The 22,304-nt window shown below is 45.3% G+C and overlaps 1 protein-coding gene across 3 annotated transcripts in view; it reads left to right on the forward strand.

The window, feature by feature from the left end:
* The window catches only part of LOC121533418 (breast cancer anti-estrogen resistance protein 3), an 87,715-nt gene that overhangs the window by 42,221 nt on the left and 23,190 nt on the right, over positions 1-22,304 (forward strand). Inside the window, exon 1 of one of the 3 annotated variants that reach the window (XM_041839356.1) lies at positions 2,024-2,310. The exons of 1 other annotated variant lie outside the window; for it this stretch is intronic. In XM_041839356.1, the coding sequence (XP_041695290.1) occupies positions 2,227-2,310 (84 nt within the window). In that variant the 5' untranslated portion in view covers positions 2,024-2,226. Of the gene's footprint in view, positions 1-2,023; positions 2,311-17,456; positions 17,882-22,304 lie in introns of those variants that run through there. One more of the 3 variants, XM_041839357.2, reaches the window with a different exon arrangement.

Genomic DNA, 22,304 nt, shown 5'->3' on the forward strand with positions numbered 1-22,304 from the left:
CAGTTGATAAGGGCAGAGGAGACTCTTTCTACCATTTATTTGTATTGGCTGAATCACATTCACAGATTGCTCCCGATTTCTAGAAAGCACCTGCAAATAGCTGAGCTGTTCATTGCAGTCATTCACTCTCACACCTCTGCATCGGTAGTCAGCCAGTTCTCTCTACCGCTCTCCTATAGTTTAACCTAATCTCTGATTCATAGGGCTGAAGCAAGCCAGTCCTGTGAGGCTGTATCTGCTGAAGTAAAGCAGTTTGCTAAGGTATATTTTCATCCGTCTAGCAATATGGCTTTTTTCCACCTGCCTGAAATGGGACGTAAGTTTCCTTGAAGCTACAGTATTTCAACTGACAAGTGAATTAAGGAGGATTTTACGCACACATTAGGATGTCTGCTGATGTCATGGTTTTGGAGGACCAAGAGAAAGAGCTAAACAGCCCATCATCATCCATCCAACCAAACATTCCCTGAACAGCTGAGAGTCCAAAGTGATGCTAATGAAATGTGGTTGGAAATTCCTGTAGTTGTTGGAGTGGTTGGTATTCCACTCTGTTGGCATTACTGGGGAGATGGACAAAAAGTGGTTGTGTGTGGCTCAGTTGGTAAGAGCGTTAGCAACGCCAAGGTCATGGGTTCAATCCCTTCAGGGATCACACATACATAATGCGGAAAATTATGCACTCACTGCACTGTAAGAAACATTGATAAAAGCACCTGCCAAGTGGCATTGCTTTGAATGAAGACATGTCTTTTGGACATGCGCTGTTATACTCCAACCATCTCTCCACAGCCATAAGTGCTGACTGAAGTTAAGTGGCCTTATCATTAAGAGACACAGAGAGATACAGCTCTGACTCCAGTGAATAGGTATCCTGTCACTCATCTCTCCTGCTCCCCTCCTTGGTCCACATCTGAAGGCTCTACATTCTTCTCAATGGTTGTTCAGAGAGACAAATACAGACTAAGGCCTAGATTTAATCAGAATACGTCTCACATTCCAGTGTTCAAACTTGTAAACAAGGTTGCATGGGATTTCTCTTAATGCAACTCCGTGCAGCCAATGGCAATGTCCTCTTTAGGTATGGTGCCAGGAGCCACTTGTGGATTTGACAGCTCTAACGCAGTTCCACCTCAGACACCACCAAAACAACCACTATGCGGATGTCGGCTAAAACAGATCTGATTGAATAGAGCCCTCAGAAACCATATTATTTCCCTATTTGTCTCTTCAACAATACAGATTATGTCTAACCAGACTGATTTAAATCTTACTGCAGATATTTTCACCTATTTGACCTAAATTGTGTTGCACTGCACACATCTGTCTTCCTTTGTAGAGGGTTTCCTATTTTTCTGAGATTAACAGAACAGATGCATCTTTTAATTTAAAACAAATCATTTGGACTCTATTAGATCATGTATGAAAAAAATACCTCCACAGTTTAAAAGACCAGTGTGTTAAAAGAACAGAAGAGGCACATAGCATGTGTGTGGTGGCGGTGGTGGTGTATTAATCAGAGCAGCACTGTTGGTAGGGTAGGGGCTTCAGAAAAACACACAGCAGTCTCTCTCTCTCTCTCTCTCTCTCTCTCTCTCTCTCTCTCTCTCACACTCTCACACTCTCTCACTCTCTCACTCTCTCACTCTCTCACTCTCTCTCTCTCTCTCTCTCTCTCTCTCTCTCTCTCTCTCTCTCTCTCTCTCTCTCTCTCTCTCTCTCTCTCTCTCTCTCTCTCTCTCTCTCTCTCTCTCTCTCTCTCTCTCTCTCTCTCTCTCTCTCTCTCTCTCTCTCTCTCTCTCTCTCTCTCTCTCTCTCTCTCTCTCTCTCTCTCTCTCTCTCTCTCTCTCTCTCTCTCTCTGCCAGTGGTGAGAGGGGGTTGCTGGGGTTAGTCTTGGTAGAGGTAGAGGCAGTGCCCTCCCAGCTGGCTAAGATTTCATTTGCGGGAGAGCAAGGTCACATGGGGATTCCACAGCTCCATACATGGAGCTCCGGGACTGAGTGAAGCAGCATGGTGTGGTGTGTTCACTGTGTAGCGCACAGAGAACAGGACTGCTTAGACTGAAAAAGAGAGAGACTAGAGAAAGAGAGCCACAGAGTGAGCTGCTACCATGCTCACACCCCCAGTGTGACAGAAATGAAGGCTAACTGAGAATCTCTGTGGTTTTTGAGACATTGTATTTTTTTGGTGGGGGGCTTTTATTGTGAGTTAAGTGAGAGGGGTGAGAGATGTCGGAGAGATGCAACGTTCTGAGGACCTTGACAGCAGCCCTGTGCTGCTTTTACCAGAAGAGTTCTGTCATCGGGGCCAAGGTGAGTGACAGACAGACAGACAGACATGCACTGTGTCACAGACAGATCACCTGTCCACACAATAGCATTCACATTATAGCTTACTGTGTGTTCACATAATCAGTGTATTGCATGTTTTAAAACCAGGTAATCTGAACAGTATGCGCTGTATTTCCTGGAATTACTTCTGTACTTTAGTGAAAGGAAAAATGAATCAAACTGATTCATCCCCTGTAATCTTACTCTTAAAAGCTTTGTTTTGGGCTAACAGGCTTAGTCAATGGTAATTTAAACGAATCATCAGTTGCTCCTTTAAAAAGAGGCTTTATCCTTGATCCCTTACTTTAGCCTGGGTATTTGGATGTGATGAATGTGTCCTCTGTGGACTGTGCAAGTGCTGAATTTCACAATCTATCCTGTATTAACTGGTCCATGTGGATTGTTTCTCTGATGTGGGATGGAGAGGACTTTTACTTTCTTTTTGTGTTTTTCTATGCTCCTTGCTGCCTGGCCCATATGTCTGAGTCAAAGCTTTAAATAGCCTAGTCAGTCAGTGCTAGTTGGTTTTATTGTCCCAACCAAGACATGCTGTTTAGATATATGACTGTTTTTATTATAGTAAGTGAAGACATCCGCCAGACACCCCACTCCATGTGACGACTTACTGGAGACGGAGAGTGATGCTAAGTGTGTTTGTGATTTGTTATTGTGTGTGTGTGTGTGTGTGTGACTGTGCCCTTGCACTCAAATAAATGTGTGTGATCTCATCTGTAAAAAGCAATGTATTTGAGTTAGCATGAATTTCACATTCCTTTATCTTATTTTTTTTCAACATAGTAAATGTAATTATGTCTCCCTCCATTTAGTATGATATGTTATGTTGTGTATAGTATATATTTATTTGTGGATGTCCATCATCCATTTCGTATGGTAAGTTATAAATTACAATTTGTATGATATGTTACGAATTGCAATTTGTACAATATGTTACGAATTCCAATTTGTTGTGGCTAGCGTTAGCTAGCTCAATGTTAGGGGTTAAGGTTAGGGGTAAGGGTTAAGGTTAGGGGAAGGTTTAGCTAACATGCTAAGTAGTTGCAAAGTTGCTAATTAACTAAAATGCAAAAGTTGTCTGTGATGTGATTCCAACACGCAACCTTTGGGCCCCCGACCAACCTCTCTCTTGCTTTTGGCTTAAGTAACCTTCTGTCTTATGTAACCATACCAAGCGTAACATCATACTAATTTGAATGTCACATTTACTATGTTACGTCTTTGAGGTTAGGCTGGGTTTATTAAATGCTCTTTTCACTTTCCTTTGTTCAAAGTAGGACTTTGATATTCTTTTGTACTCTGTCTCACTGAAGTGTTCTGTCCTTTATGACATCAGAGGGAATTGTTGCAGTGACATTAAGTGAATTGGATGGTGAGGCTTGAAATAGTGAGGCCCTATATCTGTCCCAACGGTGTTTATGGAAGTGACACGGGCCTGTAACTCCAGAATGGCTAAGGGTCATGAGATGGACCAAAATACTTACATTATTAATAGCCATTATCAGTTATGATAATTATTATTGGCTGGCTGAAGAATATCACATACTGTACAGTACAGCACTGTAATAGATATCTCCTTTGTACATGCACATGTACAGTATTTAATACAAGTGGGTTGTAAAAATAGCTGCAACAGCTAAGCTGCATATGAGTGAAAAGCTTGTATTTGGAAGTGACTTTTCCCTGGAGGTCTACTGTCCCAAAGCTCATCAGAGATCAGTCCCAGTCCCCCTCCTCATCATCGTCTACTGTCTCTCACACTCATCTATCAGCAGGAGGTAGGGCTATTGATCTCTCTCTCTCTCTCTCTCTCTCTCTCTCTCTCTCTCTCTCTCTCTCTCTCTCTCTCTCTCTCTCTCTCTCTCTCTCTCTCTCTCTCTCTCTCTCTCTCTCTCTCTCTCTCTCTCTCTCTCTCTCTCTCTCTCGCTCTCTCTCTCTCTCTTTCTCCATCTTTCTCTCTCTCTTTTCTTCGGTGAACCTCTCTCATCATCACCCATAGTGGAGGATGGCATGTTTCGTACAAGTCTATGATCCATCTGACTTTATCATCTTAAGGGAAGATATTTCCCCCCAAAATAGCCCTCAGTTTGTTGTTCCTCACGTCTGGCCCGTTGAACCCAGCGGACCCTAGAGAGTCCGGGATAGAAGAAGTCTCCTAACTAAGACATGGGCTCTGTTTTGTTTGGCCCAGGCTTAAAATAGCTCCCCTGGTTCGGACAGGCTGGTCTGTGTGTGGGGGTCGGAGGAGGGGGTCACGGGGGGAACAGTGGGCAGTGTTGGGGCTCTGGGCTCTGGTGCATGGGGTCATTGAAGAGGGAAAGAGAGAGACAGAGGGAGAATTACACAGAATTACACTGTGCTATGTGAGGGGGATATAGACCAAGCTAACTACTGAAAGACATCTCACACATTTCCTCTCCATGAAAACAACACCCAACAGCAGCTTTAGACTTAGCACTATTAAAGGATCCAGGAAACTCAGCAGCACAGCTGGGAGTGGAGGACAGCCATGTAGAGCCAAGGATCTGTATGCTGATGGTGCAAACACCACACACACTCTGGAAGGCCAGAGTAGATAAACAGGCTTGCTCACTTACATACACCACACGTCTCGATTAACACATTTACATTTACATTTTAGTCATTTAGCAGACGCTCTTATCCAGAGTGACTTACAGTTAGTGAGTGCATACATTTTTTTCATTATTACACAAACACACACACACACACACACCGGTTATGTTCTTCTATCCTCGTGAGGACCTAAAATACATTTCCATTAAACATCCTATTTTCCCTAACGCTAACCCTAACCCTAACCCTAACCCTAACCCTAACCCTAAACCAACCACTAGCCCCTTACCCTAACCCTAATTCTAACCCTAACTGTAAACCTAACCTTAAATCTAACCCCTACACTTAAAATAGCCTTTGAAGCTGTGTAGAACAGCATGGGAGTGAGGTGCAGTGTCATCATATCAGCCCCCTGACAGAAGCAGCCCTAAATGACAGGAGATCTGAGGTGCTCAAACAGCATGGCTGAAGCCCATCCATCACTATTAGTACCTAACGTCACTACAGACAGGTGTGTGTCTGATCTCTGACACCTTACTCTCTCGCTTCAATTAAGCCTGCTGCTGTCTGACCAACAATCCCTATCATCTCAATCTCGTTATTTCTCTATTTTCCTGTTTGTCTTTCTTTCTTTCTTTCTCTTGTTCTCTTTCTTTCTATCCCTCAGGTCTTTTTCCATCTTGTACTCATCAGCTCCCTCTGTTTCAGCCAGGGAGCCCCCAGCCCCTCCGTACCCTGGGGTTAAGCCTGTTCTCTCTGTAGTCCAACTGCTCTGCGCTTGAGGAAACATTAAAGATGACTGCCCCGGGTCTCCAGTGATCTGGCCCAGCTGCCTTGGGTCCCTCCCCGGGATGCCAGCGCTGGGCTGGGACCTGAGTGGAGCCCTGAGTGGTGCACTTTGGGGAAGTGCAGCGGAGTTAAGAGAAAAGCCCCAGGAAGGTGCTGATTTAACACAGCTAAGGTGGACTAAAAAGCCCACATTATTCTACTCTATCTAAACAATGAGGTCTTTCAAATCCTTACAAATGGCCCAAAAAGTCATTGAAGGAAAGCTTTAATCTTTGAGACAATGACAAATTAGACAAAGTACCACCGATCAGAACCACACAGCGTCAGAAAAATGTGGACATTAAGGATGAGTTCAAAGCAGCTCAGGTCCTCTCCATATCCATCACTTCCCATGCTTTCCTGTGTGGATTTGTCCTGCTGCTGGGCATCATATTACCAATGTGTTGATGTGGATGGACATGGCTATGGAGCCATGGAGCCCAGTAGTCGTAAACAGGTCAGGAGAGAGGATAATGGAGGGTCAGTGGACTGCAGTAGGTCTCCTGAGGGGCCTCAAACAGAGATAGGATGCCCTGATGGCCCTATCAGTTTACCCCTACACAGGAAGGGTGAGCCCACGCATCAAATCACAGATGAGTGATAGAAAGGCCATGAAAGACCACTAACTACCCCCTCTCTTCCTTAACCTCCGGGACTGATGGTGTCCTCCTCTCCTCTCCTCTCCCCTGTCCATCCCCTCTTCCCCACAGGAAGCGCAGTAATCACTCTCAGTATGGATGTTCTGAGGGAACATTCTGGCTGTCACATTTATGTGATTAGGGCACAGGTATCATAGGTCGACTTGGGTTCACCACCACATGTAATCCAAAACTGACTAGGGTTTCAACCATTTAGGCTGTGCTGTATGTATGCTGTAGGATTACAGATGTAGGGACAAGGATTAGGAAGAAAGAAATCAACAAGAGAATCATTTCTCATCAGAGGTCATTATCTCCAAGCGGCTTATGATGTTTCTGTTAGCTAGAGCGGCTGGAGACTGGGACATCAAATCAAATCACATTTAATTGGTCGCATACACATATTTAGCAGATGTTATTGCAGGTGTAGCGAAATGCTTGTGTTCCTAGCTCAAACAGTGTAGTAATATATAACAGTACACAACAATACACAAAAATCTAAAAGTGAAAGAATGTTAGGACGAGCAATTTCGGAGTCCAGAGTATATGTATGTGTGTGTGATGGGATGTGCAGAAATGATGGACAGTATGTGGATAGAATATATAGTATATCTGAATTATACGTGGATAGAATAGTATATGTACAGCAATAGTTGAATAGGATGGCCTTGACTAGAATACAGTATATACATATGAAATGTGTAAAACAGTATGTCAACATTATTAAAGTGACCAGTGTTCCATTATTAAAGTGACCAGTGTTCCATGTCTATGTACACAGGGCAACAGCCTCTAAGGTGCAGGGATGAGTAACCAGGTGGTAGCCGGCTAGTGACAGTGATTAAGTTCAGGGCAGGGTACTGGATGGAGGCCGGCTAGTGATGGCAATTTAACAGTATGATGGCCTTGAGATCAAAGCTGTTTTTCAGTCGCTCTGTCCCAGCTTTGATGCACTTGTACTGACCTCGCCTTCTTCTGGATGATAGCGGGGTGAACAGGCTGTGGCTCGGGTGGCTGAGGTCCTTGATGGTTTTCTTGGCCTTCTTGTGACACCAGGTGCTGTAGATGTCCTGAAGGGCTGGCAGTGTGCTCCCAGTGATGTGTTGGGCTGACCGCACCACCCTCTGGAGAGCCCTGCGGTTGCAGACGGTGCAGTTGCCGTACCAAGTGGTGATACAGCCCGACAGGATGCTCTCAATGGTGCATTTGTAAAGGTTTGTGAGGGTCTTAGGGGCCAAGCCACATTTCTTCAGCCTCCAGAGGTTGAAGAAGTGCTGTTGTGCCTTCTTCACCACACTGTCTGTGTGGGTGGACCATTTCAGATTGTCAGTGATGTGTACGCAGAGGAACTTGAAGCTTTTCACCTTCTCCACTGCGGCCCCGTCAATGTGGATAGGGGCGTGCTACCTCTGCTGTCTCCTGAAGTCCACGATCAGCTCTTTTGTTTTGTTGACGTTGAGGGAGAGGTTATTTTCCTGGCACCACTCCGCCAGGGCCCTCACCTCCTCCCTGTAGGCTGTCTTGTCGTTGTTGGTAATCGGGCCTACCACTGTTGTGTCGGCTGCAAACTTGATGATTGAGTTGGAGGCTTGCGTGGCCACGCAGTCATGGGTTAACAGGGAGTACAGGAGGGGGCTGAGCACGCACCCTTGTGGGGCCCCAGTATTGAGGATCAGCAAAGAGGAGGTGTTGTTGCCTACCTTCACCACCTGGGGGCGACCCGTCAGGAAGTCCAGGACTCAGTTGCACAGGATGGGGTTCAGACCCAGGGCCCTGAGCTTAATGATGAGCTCGGAGGGTACTATGGTGTTGAAGGCTGAGCTGTAGTCAATTAACAGCATTCTTACATAGGTATTCCTCTTGTCCAGATGGGATAGGGCAGTGTGATGGCGATTGCACATCCGTGGATCTATTGGGAGAGCAAAACTGGACTGTTTGTATTCAATCATATTCCCAGTCACCTTGCCGTGGTTAAATGTGGTGGTTTTAATCGTCACAGTGGGAACAACATCGCCTATACACTTCCTGATGAACTCAGTCACCGTGTCAGCGTATACGTCAATGTTATTCTCTTTTTTTCTTCTTTTTTTTGGGTACTTTTTACCAATGTGTCGGAGGAAACACCGTACAACTGGCGACTGTGTCAGCGTGCATGCGCCCGGCCCGCCACAGGAGTCGCTAGAGCGCGATGGGACAAGGACATCCTGGCCGCATGGGTCTCCCGGGATCGAACCCGGATCTGTAGTGACGCCTCAAGCACTACGATGCAGTGGCTTTGACCGCTGTGACAAGGCTCAGAGGTCCATAGTAAGCCAGAACCTGGTTAAAACCAGGGGTTGGAAGCGGTTCAGGGAACAGAACCCAAAACCGGAAAATAACAAAAATGTTCAAGGAATATAATCAGAACCGGGAACAAAAGTGATCTAACTGTTCCGGAACAGAACGGTTATTTAAAAGCATGGGAACCAGTGAATAATGTTCTTTAACGTTCCTGGCATTTTTTTCCGGTCTCACAAAAAAACACAACAAAGCGCCTATGCAAAGCCCTCCCTATGTCAATCAGAAACTTCTTCCAGCCAGCTGAAAATCTTTGTCAGTTGTGTGTGTGTAGGCTACCTGCCCCTTCCCCTCCCAAGCATAGCTGTAACCTATTCAAATCAAATTTTATTTGTCACATGCTTCATACACAACAGGTGTAGACTAACAGTGAAATCCTTACTAACGGGCCCTTCCCAACAATGCAAAGGGAAAGGAAATTGAGAAATAGAAAAGTAAAGCACGTAATAATAAAAGTAATAATAAATATGTATTTAGCCAAGTAACGATAACTTGGCTAAATACACAGGGTACCAGTATCAATTCGATGTGCAGGGGTACAAGGTAATTGAGGTAGATATGTACACATAACTAGGAATAAAGTGACAGATAATAAACAGTAGCAGAAGCATATGTGATGAGTAAAAAAAGTTAATGCAAAAAAGGTCAATGCAGTTAGTCATGGTAGCTTTTTGGTTAACTATTTAACTAACTATTTAGCAGTCTTATGACTTGGGGGTAGAAGCTGATCAGGGCCCTGTTGGTTCCAGACTTTGTGCATCGGTACCGCTTGGCGTGCGGTAACAGAGAGAACACTGTATGACTTGGGTGGCTGGAGTCTTTGACAATCTTTAAGGCTTTCCTCTGACTGCCTGGTATAGAGGTCCTGGATGGCAGGGAGGTTGGCCCCAGTGATGTACTTGGCCATATGCACTACCCTCTGTAGCGCCTTGCGGTCGGATGACAAGTAGTTGCCATACCAAACGGTGATGCAGCCAGTCAAGATGCTCTCAATGGTGCAGCTGTATAACTTTTTGAGGATCTGAGGGCCCATGCCAAATCTTTTCAGCCTTCTGAGGCGGAAGAGGCGTTGTCGTGCCCTCTTCACGACTGTGTTGGTGTGTGTGGACAATGATAGATCCTTAGTGATGTAGACACTGAGGAACTCTCGACCCACTCCACTACAGCCCAGTTTATGTGAATGGGGGCGTGCTCTGCCCTTCGTTTCCTGTTGTCCTCAATCAGCTCCTTTGTCTTGCTGATGTTGAGGGAGAGGTTGTTGTCCTGGAACCACACTGCCAGGTCTCTGACCTCCTCCCTATAGTCTCTTCGTTGTCTGTGATCAGGCCTACCACCGTCGGCAAACTTATTGATGGCGTTGGAGTCGTGCGCGGCCACGCAGTTTAGGTGAACAGGGAGTACAGGAGTTGCCCCCGTGAGGGGCCCCCGTGTTGAGGGTCAGCGTGGCGGATGTGTTGTTGCCTACCCTCAACACCTGGGAGCGGCCCATCAGGAAGTCCAGGATCCAGTTGCAGAGGGAGGTGTTCAGTCCCAGGGTCTTTAGCTTAGTAATGAGCTTGAAGGGCACTATGGTGTTGAACGCTGAGCTGTAGTCAAGGAACAGCATTCTCACATATGTGTTCCTCTTGTCCAGGTGGGAAAGGGCAGTGTGGAGTGCAATAGAGATTGCGTCATGTGTGGATCTGTTGGGGCGGTATGCAAATTGGAGTGGGTCCAGGGTGTCTGGGATAATAGCATTGATGAGAGCCATGACCAACCTTTCAAAGCATTTCATGGCTACAGATGAGTCATTTAGACAGGTTACCTTGCCGTTCTTGGGTCTGCTTGAAACATGTACACTACCGTTCAAAAGTTTGGGGTCACTTAGAAATGTCCTTGTTTTCGAAAGAAAAGCAATTTTTTTGTCCATTAAAATAACATAAAATTGATCAGAAATACAGTGTAGACATTGTTAATGTTGTAAATGGCTATTGTAGCTGGAAACGGCTGATTATTTTATGGAATATCTACGTAGGCGTACAGAGGCCCATTATCAGCAACCATTAGTCCTGTGTTCCAATGGCACGCTGTGTTTTCTAATCCAAGTTTATCATTTTAAAAGGCTAATTGATCATTAGAAAAACCTTTTGCAATTATGTTAGCACAGCTGAAAACTGTTGTGCTGATTAAAGAAGAAATAAAACTGGCCTTCTTGAGATTAGTTGAGTATCAGAAACAAATAACTTTCTTCTGAAACTCGTCTGTCTATTCTTGTTCTGAGAAATGATGTCACACCCTGGCTCTGGGACTCTATATGTTGAGCCAGGGTGTGTTCATTCTATGTGGTTTATTTCTATGTTGGGGGTTCTGGTTTGTTGTTTTCTATGTTTGCCTTAGTGACTCCCAATCAGAGGCAACGAGTGTCAGCTGTTGGCTGGTTGTCTCTGATTGGGAGCCATATTTAACTGTCTGTTTTTCACTTTGTGTTTGTGGGTTTTTGTTCCGTGTTCGGTCTTTGTCACCGTGGATGTTACGAGTCGTTTGTTGTTTTGTTCGTGCTTTAATTTAATAAAGTAATCATGTTCATTCATCACGCTGCGCATTGGTCTCTCCTGACGATCGTGACAGAAAAACCCACCAAAACTGGACCAAGCAGCGTGTCCAGGAGCCATCGCCAGGGGAATCGCTTGCAGATCTCCGTGGCAACCTCGACTGGGTCCAGCCTTGTAAAGAGCAGAGTGGATGGACTTGGGAACAGTGGAGGAAGAGTCTAAGACTGGGTCAAGCCTAATGAAGAGCAGAATGGCTGGAATTGGGGGCAGAAGAGCGAGAGTTGGGCGAGAACGATAGAGGCCTGGCCCACGGGGAGGAGAGACCCCCAGAAAATTTTTAGGGGGGGGCTCACGACGTCGGGGCAGCAGGAGGCCGCGATAGAGCGGTCCAGCGGGTTAGCAGAGGAGGCCGCCAGGTTACGGGGGCCACTGGTCGAAGAGGGGATGGAAGGTGGAGAGGCACGGCGAGAGGTACTGGGGTGTGTTACCAGTCCGGTCCGGCCCGTTCCAGATCCCGATGTAGGGCCAGTGGTGTGTGTCCCCAGTACGGTCCGGTCTGTTCCTGCTCCCCGCACCAAGTCAGTGGTGCGCTTCGTCAGCCCGGCTCGGCCCGTTCCTGCTCCCGCGCACCAAGTCAGTGGTGCGCCCGTCAGACCGGCTCGGCCCGTTCCTGCTCCCCGCACCAAGTCAGTGGTGCGCTCGTCAGCCTGGTAAGGCCCGTTCCTGCTCCCGCACCAAGTCAGTGGTGCGTCTTCGTCAGCCGGCTCGGCCCGTTCCTGCTCCCCGCAAAGTCAGTGGTGCGCCCGTCAGCCGGTAAGGCCCGTTCCTCCTCCACGCACCAAGCCAGTGGTGTGCTTCGTCAGTCCGGTGAGGCCCGTTCGGCTCCACGCACCAAGCCAGGGGTGCGCATCGTCAGCCCGGTCCGGCCCGTCGCTGCTCCACGCACCAAGCCAGGGTTGCGCATCGTCAGCCCGGTCCGGCCCGTTGCTGCTCACGCACCAAGCCAGGGAGTGCGAGTCATCAGTCCGGTGAGGCCCGTTCCGGCTCCACGCACCAAGCCAGGGAGTGCGTATCGTCAGCCCGGTCCGGCCCGTTGCTGCTCCACGCACCAAGCCAGGGGTGCGCATCGACAGCCAGGTCCGGTCCTTTCCTGCCTCACGCACCAAGCCTGGGGTGCGGCGTCGTCAGTCCGGCACAACCCGTGCCTGGGTCATCGGTGCCAAATCAGGTACCGCTTTATTGCTCCCCCAACGGAGCTGAAGCTAGCCGCTCCTGCTACGTCCAGGTCAGCTCCAGCCAGCGGGGCCAGACCGGACCAGGGGCGCTATGGGGGGTTTATTGGAGGGTGGTGGGCAAGCCCGGAGCCAGAACCGCCGCCGAGGAGGAGTGCCCACCCAGCCCTCCCCTATTTTTCTCTGGTTGAGGCGCGGTCGCAGTCCGCGCCTTTAGGGGGGGGTACTGTCACACCCTGGCTCTGGGACTCTATATGTTGAGCCAGGGTGTGTTCATTCTATGTGGTTTATTTCTATGTTGGGGGTTCTGGTTTGTTGTTTTCTATGTTTGCCTTAGTGACTCCCAATCAGAGGCAACGAGTGTCAGCTGTTGGCTGGTTGTCTCTGATTGGGAGCCATATTTAACTGTCTGTTTTTCACTTTGTGTTTGTGGGTTTTTGTTCCGTGTTCGGTCTTTGTCACCGTGGACGTTACGAGTCGTTTGTTGTTTTGTTCGTGCTTTAATTTAATAAAGTAATCATGTTCATTCATCACGCTGCGCATTGGTCTCTCCCTGACGATCGTGACAAATGAAGGCTATTCCATGCGAGAAATTTCCAAGAAACTGAAGATCTCGTACAACGCTTTGTACTACTCCCTTCACAGAACAGCGCAAACTGGCTCTAACCAGAATAGAAAGAGGAGTGGGAGGCCCCGGTGCACAACTGAGCAAGAGGACAAATACATTGGAGTGTCTAGTTTGAGACACAGACGCCTCACAGTTCCTCAACTGGCAGCTTCATTAAATAGTACCCGCAAAACACCAGTCCCAACGTCAACAGTGAAGAGGCGACTCCAGGATGCTGACCTTCTAGGCAGAGTTGCAAAGAAAAAGCCATATCTCAGACTGGCCAATAAAAAGAAAAGATTAAGATGAGCAAAATAACACAGACACTGAACAGAGGAAGATTGGAAAAAAGTGTTATGGACAGACGAATCGAAGTTTGAGGTGTTCGGATCACAAAGAAGAACATTTGTGAGACGCAGACCAAATGAAAAGATGCTGGAGGAGTGCTTGATGCCATCTGTCAAGCGTGGTGGAGGCAATGTGATGGTCTGGGGGTGCTTTGGTGGTGGTAAAGTGGGAGATTTGTACAGGGTAAAAGGGATCTTGAAGAAGGAAGGCTATCACTCCATTTTGCAACGCCATGCCATACCCTGTGGCGCTTGATTGGAGCCAATTTCCTCCTACAACAGGACAATGACCCAAAGCACAGCTCCAAACTATGCAATAACTATTTAGGGAAGAAGCAGTCAGCTGGTATTCTGTCTATAATGGAGTGGCCAGCACAGTCACCAGATCTCAACCCTATTGAGCTGTTGTGGGAGCAGCTTCAGCCAATCCAACAAGCCAATCCAACTTGTGGGAGGTGCTTCAGGAAGCATGGGGTGAAATCTCTTCAGATTACCTCAACAAATTGACAACTAGAATGCCAAAGGTCTGCAAGGCTGTAATTGCTGCAAGTGGAGGATTCTTTGACAAAAGCTAAGTTTGAAGGACACAATTATTATTTCAATTAAAAATCATTATTTCTAACCTTGTCAATGACTACATTTCCTATGCATTTTGCTATATTTCCTATTCAAACTAATTTCATGTATGTTTTCATGGAAAACAAGGACATTTCTAAGTGACCCCAAACTTTTGAACGGTAGTGTATGCATTACAGACTGGGTCAGGGAGAGGTTGAAAATGTCAGTGAAGTCACTTCTTGTGAATGTTAACCTGTTTAAAGGTCTTACTCACATCAGCTTTGGAGAGCATGATCACAAAGTTGTTCCGGAACAGCTGGTGCTCTCATCCATGGTTCAGTGCTGCTTGCCTCGAAGTCAGCATAGAAGGCATTTAGCTCGTCTGTTAGGCTTACGTCACTGGGCAGCTGCGGCTGGCTCAGTGTGGGTGTTGCCTGTAATCCATGGCTTCTGGTTGGGATATATACGTACGGTCACTGTGGGGACGATGTCGTCGATGCACTTATTAATGAAGCTGGTGACTGATGTGGTAAACTCCTTAATGCCTTCGGATGAATCCCGGAACATATTCTAGTCTGTGCTATTGAAACAGTCCTGTAGTTTAGCATCTGCTTCATCGGACCACTTCCGTATTGGATGCATCACTGGTACTTCCTGTTTGAGTTTTTGCTTGTAAGCAGGAATCAGGGGGATAGAGTTATGGTCAGATTTACCAAATGGAGGGCAAGGGAGAGCTTTGTATGTGTTTCTGTGTGTGGAGTAAAGGTGATCTAGAGTTTTTTTGCCTCTAGTTGCACAGGTGACATGCTGGTAGAAATGAGGTAAGACGGATTTCAGTTTCCCTGCATTAAAATCACTGGCTACTAGGAGAGCCACCTCTGGATGAGCATGTTCTTGTTTACTTATGGCCGTATACAGCTCATTTAGTGCGGTCTTAGTGCCAGCATTGGTTTGTGGTGGTAAATAGACAGCTACAAAAAATATAGATGGAAACTCTCTTGGTAAATAGTATGGTCTACGGCTTATCCTTAATATTGGAGATCGCCCACCAGTTGTTGTTAAAAAAGAGACACACACCTCCCCCCTTGAGCTTCCCCGACGCTGCCGTTCTGTCCTGCCGATGTATAGAAAAACCAGCTAGTTGTATATTATCCATGTCCTTTTTCAGCCACGACTCCGAGAAATATAGGATATTACAGTTTTTCAGGTCCCGTTGATAGGATAGTCTCAAACGGAGCTCGTCCAGCTGGTTTTCCAGTGATTGTATGTTTGCTAATAAAACAGAGGGTAGAGGCGGTTTATGTACTTGCCGACGTAGATTCATCAAGGTGCCCAAACGTCGGCCTCTCTGGTCTGGGATGAGCAGTATGTCCTGCGCCTCCGACTCGTTGAAGTAGAAATCTTCATCCCAATTGAGGTTAGTGATCTCTGTTCGAATGTCCAGAACTCTTTTCAGTCATAGGAAACAATGGCGGAAACATTATGTACAAAAAAAGTTACGATCAGCGCAAAAAAACACACAAAATAGCAGAATTGGTCAGGAGCCCGTAAAACGGCTGCTATCCATTGCAGCGCCATTCTCAGCCGTACTGACGTTACAAGCATGATTCAGAAGATAGTGAGAGCGATTTTTTATTAGAGAAGAATGTATTCACTTTTTCAATGCTAGTTAGGGATACTACAGTTATCACATTTCATATTGGATTTATTAACTACAAATAGGTAAGATGTGTTTTTAATTCTGGTGCCGCTCTGCACACACAAGCTTGTTAGCTAGCTAGCTTCTCTGGTCCAACGTTAAGCCAACTCTGAAGTTCAAAGACATTGAAAGTTCCTCCATAGAAGCCGCTCCTCCGTAGGTATAATTCTGTGTGCCTAATTCAGATAATGCATGTCATCACAAGATGCCCAGCGATTCAAGCAATGCCTCCTCTTCCAACCTCTCTCACTTATCTTGCACCCTACACTTGTATTTCCATCACACATGTAAACAACTCACTGAGCTACAGTGAGGGAAAAAAGTATTTGATCCCCTACCCATCCACGACACATTTTCAATGCCCTGGCTGAGGGAAGGAGGTTCTCACCCAAGATTTGACGGTACATGGCCCTGTCCATCGTCCCTTTGATGCGGTGAAGTTGTCCTGTCCCCTTAGCAGAAAAACACCCCCAAAGCATAATGTTTCCACCTCCATGTTTGACGGTGGTGATGGTGTTCTTGGGGTCATAGGCAGCATTCCTCCTCCTCCAAACACGGCGAGTTGAGTTGATGCCAAAGAGCTCGATTTTGGTCTCATCTGACCACAACACTTTCAACCAGTTCTCCTCTGAATCATTCAGATGTTCATTGGCAAACTTCAGACGGCCCTGTATATGTGCTTTCTTGAGCAGGGGGACCTTGCGGGCGCTGCAGGATTTCAGTCCTTCACGGCGTAGTGTGTTACCAATTGTTTTCTTGGTGACTATGGTCCCAGCTGCCTTGAGATCATTGACAAGATCCTCCCGTGTAGTTCTGGGCTGATTCCTCACCGTTCTCATGATCATTGCAACTCCACGAGGTGAGATCTTGCATGGAGCACCAGGCCGAGGAAGATTGACAGTTCTTTTGCGTTTCTTCCACTGTTGTCACCTTCTCACCAAGCTGCTTGGCGATGGTCTTGTAGCCCATTCCAGCCTTGTGTAGGTCTACAATCTTGTCCCTGACATCCTTGGAGAGCTCTTTGATCTTGGCCATGGTGGAGAGTTTGTAATCTGATTGATCGATTGCTTCTGTGGACAGGTGTCTTTTATACAGGTAACAGGCTGAGATTAGGAGCACTCCCTTTAAGAGTGTGCTCCTAATCTCAACTCATTACCTGTATAAAAGGCACCTGGGAGCCAGAAATCTTTCTGATTGAGAGGGTGTCAAATACTTATTTCCCTCATTAAAATGCAAATCAATTTATAACATTTTTGACATGCGTTTTTCTGGATTTTTGTTGTTGTTATTCTGTCTCTCACTGTTCAAATAAACCTACCATTAAAATTATAGACTGATCATTTCTTTGTCAGTGTGGCAAACGTACAAAATCAGCAGGGGATCAAATACTTTTTTCCCTCACTGTATAGCTTGCCAGCTCCATAGAAAGCTGCTATATCCGCACTGCATGGTTAGTGAAGTAATTTAATGTCGAGCTAAATGTAAAATAAAATATGATTTCAGAGATTTAAAAAGGAACAGAAAGGAACAATGTAAACCAGTACTTTTTTGGTGGTTCGAACCAGTTCAGAACTTTATTTTGCTGGTCGGAACAGTGGAACGGGGGAAAAAAAGGATGTTTATGTTCAGAACAAAATTATTGGAAAATAATTTTGGTTCCAACCCCTGGTTAAAACCCAGAGAGATTTACTTCTAACGAACCGCTGCAGTTAACATCATCTGGAGCAAGGGCTGGAGGGGCCAGCTCTCTGAGGAGAACCCACTAAACACATCCCTATTTCCTCAAGTCATTAAATCAGACAATGAACCTGAACCATGTCCAGTAACTCACAGCCATGCCCTCAAAACAAACAAATAACTGTGGACCATTTTCATCTGGAAGGAGGACACTTCTGTAACTATCCCACTGTGTTTGGCTCTGTATCCTTCTGGAGGTTGTGTCTTTTAGCTAGCAATCCGGTTGAAGATGACAGTGACACCACTTAACTGTTTTAGAGAATGGCAGCAGGGTAATGTGATGAAGCCCAGCCAGAGATATGCACTCGATGCACTCACGATTGAGAGTCCGTCTAAAATGGATGGGTGCTTTCCAAGATGATGACATGGACAGTAAAGAGAAGGTCTTTAAAAAGCTACCCCATGATCAGTCATCCAAATGTGTGAACATGCAGGCAGAGGGGAGAGGGGGTAAGTTGAGCCACCCTTGTTTCTAGGAAACCATACACAAAATGTATAATTTGACCAAATATTTATGAAGAGGTCATCATTTCATGTAGTCCGTGAAGGAATAAACCACATCAAATCAAATAAAATGTTATTGGTCACATACACATATTTAGCAGATGTTATTGCGGGTGTAGCGAAATACATGGAGAATGTGGTAAGCAAGTTAGGTTAAAAAAAAACGAATTATCACCAAGTCAAATTAATTTGTGTTAGAGGTTTCATGATGCTTGTATCTAAACAATAGTAGATCATTTTAAGATTGTTCTATACATCAGTTGGGGTCTGTATAAGCTTCAATTTGAGGTCCTAAACCTAGCATGAAAGTGCATCCTTGTATCTGTGTGGGCTAATATAGTTTAAATGTTTGCCTTGGGGTAAGTTGAGCCAAAGGCAAGTTGAGCAAATTGAAGTGTTTTCTTATCAGGCATAATGCAATGTATTTTCGCTGGGATATGAGGTAACAACAGGTCCTGGCCTATGTTAAATGTGTTACAAAAAGTAGAAAGTGTTTGTTAGGTGTTAAGCCTGTGTTAAAAGATGCTTAAAATGCTTAAAAGACAAAAAAGCGATTGTGATTGTGTTGAATTGTGTTTGGGAAATAAAGATAGACATGGTTTAAAAAAGGTATTGGTAATTCATTCAGTACAGAAATGTGTAGGTGGCTTAACTGACCCTGTCCTGCGGCTAAGTTGTGGTAAGAGACCACTTTTTTTGGACAAGCTATTTTTCTAAACTGTAATGTTTACATGAATTCTAATTATTTCCAGGGATACACAACACCCTGAAATCTTTATTAGCAAGAATACCATATTTCCCCTTGACAGAGTGATGCTAGCTCAACTTACCCCACTCTCCCCTAATGTATGCAGCGCTGCATGATATACATTTTTTATTTTTATTTTACTTTTATTTAACTAGGCAAGTCAGTTAAGAACAAGTTCTTATTTACAATGACGGCCTACACCGGCCAAACCCGGACGACGCTGGGCCAATTGTGCGCCGCCCTATGGGACTCCCAATCACGGCTGGTTGTGATACAGCCTGGAATCGAACCAGGGGGTCTGTAGTGACACCTCAAACACTGAGATGCAGTGCCTTAGACCGCTGCACCACTCGGGAGCCCAGTTTATTAAAAGCAGTGGCATTTAGTTGATTGATTACAACTTGCAAATGCATGTAGTTACCCTGATGGAGGGATTAACTATGGCCATCGTATCATCAGGCTCTTCAGGAGTAATTATACGAGAGCTATTTTTAAACTCAGGTTAAGAGATGATTGCCTCAGTGGACAGCTAAGTGGACCAGGGCCTGCTGTAATTCTTCAACATCGTAAAGTGGTTCCTCAGGGCTGTTGAAAAGCCACGAGATGCCAAGAAAATCTACTTCAGTTGCAGTGGAGGCTGCTGAGGGGAGGACGGCTTATAATAATGTCTGGAACGGAGCGAATGGAATGGCATCAAACACATGGACACCATGTGGTTGATGTATTTGATACCATTCCATTGATTCCGCTCAAGCAATTACCACGAGCCCGTTCTCCCCAATTAAAGTGCCACCAACCTCCTGTGTTCAGTTGGCGTCAAGTTCCCCATACCGCTATAAAACGCCCTTAAATCAACTGGGCTAAGTGTTGACGAGAGGGAGAGAAGGAGCTCTGTGAGTGTGAATGGAGGTTGAAGGTCTTTGGTAGTAGTATGTAATGAATTGAAAGACTGAAGCAAAGAAACAGCTCCTGTAGAGATGCTTTTCCCAGGCTGCTGTGTGGGCATGAAGTGTCTGGTCACTGTAATGTTGTGGCTGAAGGGTGTTGGCTGGGTCTATAGACTGTTGGCAACATGGCGAGAGTATGCCTGCCTGCCTGCCCTGCCTTGGCCCATCCTTCAGTACAATGCCAGTGCCCTCAGTGGTTATTTCAGTCTGTGCTCCCCTGCTTGGGCCTGGGATTGTAAGCCTCTATATATACATGACATGTATAAATACCCAGAGGGTGGAGATGGAAGGATGAGAACTTTTCCATACTGGGCAAAACTTTCACCACATTATGAGTTATAGCTACTGAATTTTTAAATTTCAGTGAGATTTTTTTGGATTTACATTACATCATTGACATAGCGGCCATAGGCTATGTTTGCTTCCTTTTCTGTGGTATTGCAGGGCCATGTGGTGCTGTGGTATTGCAGGGCCATGTGGTGCTGTGGTATTTCAGGACCATGTGGTGCTGTGGTATTCTATGTAATATTGCATTGCAGACTATTCAGGCCTGTCCAGATGAAATATATTTGGAGCAGTAAACTGACTGTTTTTTAGGGGGTCAATTTTTTTATGATACTCTTCATTACTTAGTTCAACGACTGACCCTTTTTATTATTTATTATTATCTGGGGGACACACCAAAGCATGCCAGAGTCTTTATCACAACGACACGGGACAGCTCTGACACATGCCACACATACAGTAGCCAGGGTGAACAATGGCCAATGTATCCATGGGAATAATAATAATATATGGGACTGGGTCATGTGTGACAAACACATGTCTATGCCTCAAAGCCTGTGACAGAGGCTAATGCCAGAGCCATAGATATGATTCTGGTTGATGGTTCAGGGCAGTAAAATACGACACTGGCCTGTATTCTTATCCTATCCTATTCTCTATTCTTACTGGATGGCATCAAAATCAAATCAAAGTTTATTGGTTGCGTACACAGATTTGCAGGTGCAGCGAAATGCTTGTTACTAGCTCCAACAGTGCAGTAGAATGTCTCGCAAATACAATACAAATCATCTAAAAAATCTAAACAAGAAATCAAGAAATAACAATCCAAAGTACATAAATAAGTGGTGTGTATAGACAGTATATAATCTGGAAAAGAAAATGGTATGTACAGTAGTAGGTATATTAGGATGAGCTATGTTGAGAATATAGTATATACATACATACACAGTGAATAAACAACAGTATATAAACAGAGTGTGAGGTGACCAGCGTTCAATGACTATATACATGGGGCATTAATCTCAAGGTGCAGGGCTGAGTCCTGGGCAGGTAGCTGGCTAGTGATGGCTGTTGAACAGTTTGATGGCCTGGTGTTAGAAGCTTTTTCTCAGTGTCTCGGTCCTGGCTCTGATGCACCTGTACTGTCTCTGTCTGCTAGATGGTAGCAGAGTGAACAGACTGTTGCTCAGGTGGCTGAGGTCCTTAATTATCTTCTTGGCCTTCCTTTGATAATGAGTGCTGTAAATATCCTGGAGGACAGGCAGCATGCCCCGGTGATGCGTTGGGCAGGCAGCGTGCCCCGGTGATGCGTTGGGCTGACCGCACCATCCTCTGGAGAGCCATGCGCTGGGTTGGCTATGTTATTTTCTAAATGTAATCCTTATAGTTACTAGTTACCTGTCCAAAATTGTAATCAGTAAAATAACTTTTGGATTACCCAAACTCAGTAATGTAATCATATTACTTTCAGTTACTTTTTGATTACTTTCCCCTTAAAAGGCATTAGAAGAAGACAAAAATGAATATTACAAATTTAACGACATCTATTGTAGGATAAATCAATGTTAGAGTTTACATAGCTGGCCATCAATGTATGTTGCATTTTACTTTATAGGTTGGTTATGTAGGTTTCTTCTAACCCATTGCTTTCTACTACAGATAATGATTAGGCTATATGTTTACATTAAAAACCAAAGTCTGTCAGATTTCCAGTCATTCCAATTAATTTAATACCCCTTGAACTTCAAGAATAGGAATTGGAAATATGAAAATGTAGATTAGCCAAATTGTTTTACCTGAGCATAACACAAAAACTAAGGACTTACTACTCTGTTGAATATTTTGTTGTCATGGAGGACTGATTGGGTTCATTGCTTCGAGTTGAAAAATAAATGTTGCTCTCATGGAATGGCATGCTTTGAGCACTACCGAAAAGTGTTATTTGCATGTGAAAAAAGTATGCCATATGCTGCATTTGCTATAGGCCTATCGTTTAAGTTTTTGTTGGTGACACTTTGATATCTCAATAATTTGCAGCTGTTTAAGTCTATCAAAAGTGTGCGAGTTTCCGTTAGACCTATGGACATAAAAAAAAAAAGATTGATAGGCAGCTTAAACTTCTTCAAATCCACCATTATTGGTTTAAAATATACATATACAGTACCAGTCACCCTTTACCTTGATGACAGCTTTGCACACTCTTGGCATTCTCTCAACCAGCTTCACCTGGAATGCTTTTCCAACAGTCTTGAAGGAGTTCCAACATATGCTGAGCACTTGTTGGCTGCTTTTCCTTCACTCTGCGGTCCGACTCATCCCAAACCATCTCAATTGGGTTGAGGTCGGGGGATTGTGGAGGCCAGGTCATCTGATGCAGCACTCCATCACT

Source organism: Coregonus clupeaformis, chromosome 20, assembly GCF_020615455.1.
Source record: "Coregonus clupeaformis isolate EN_2021a chromosome 20, ASM2061545v1, whole genome shotgun sequence".
NCBI lineage: Eukaryota > Metazoa > Chordata > Actinopteri > Salmoniformes > Salmonidae > Coregonus > Coregonus clupeaformis.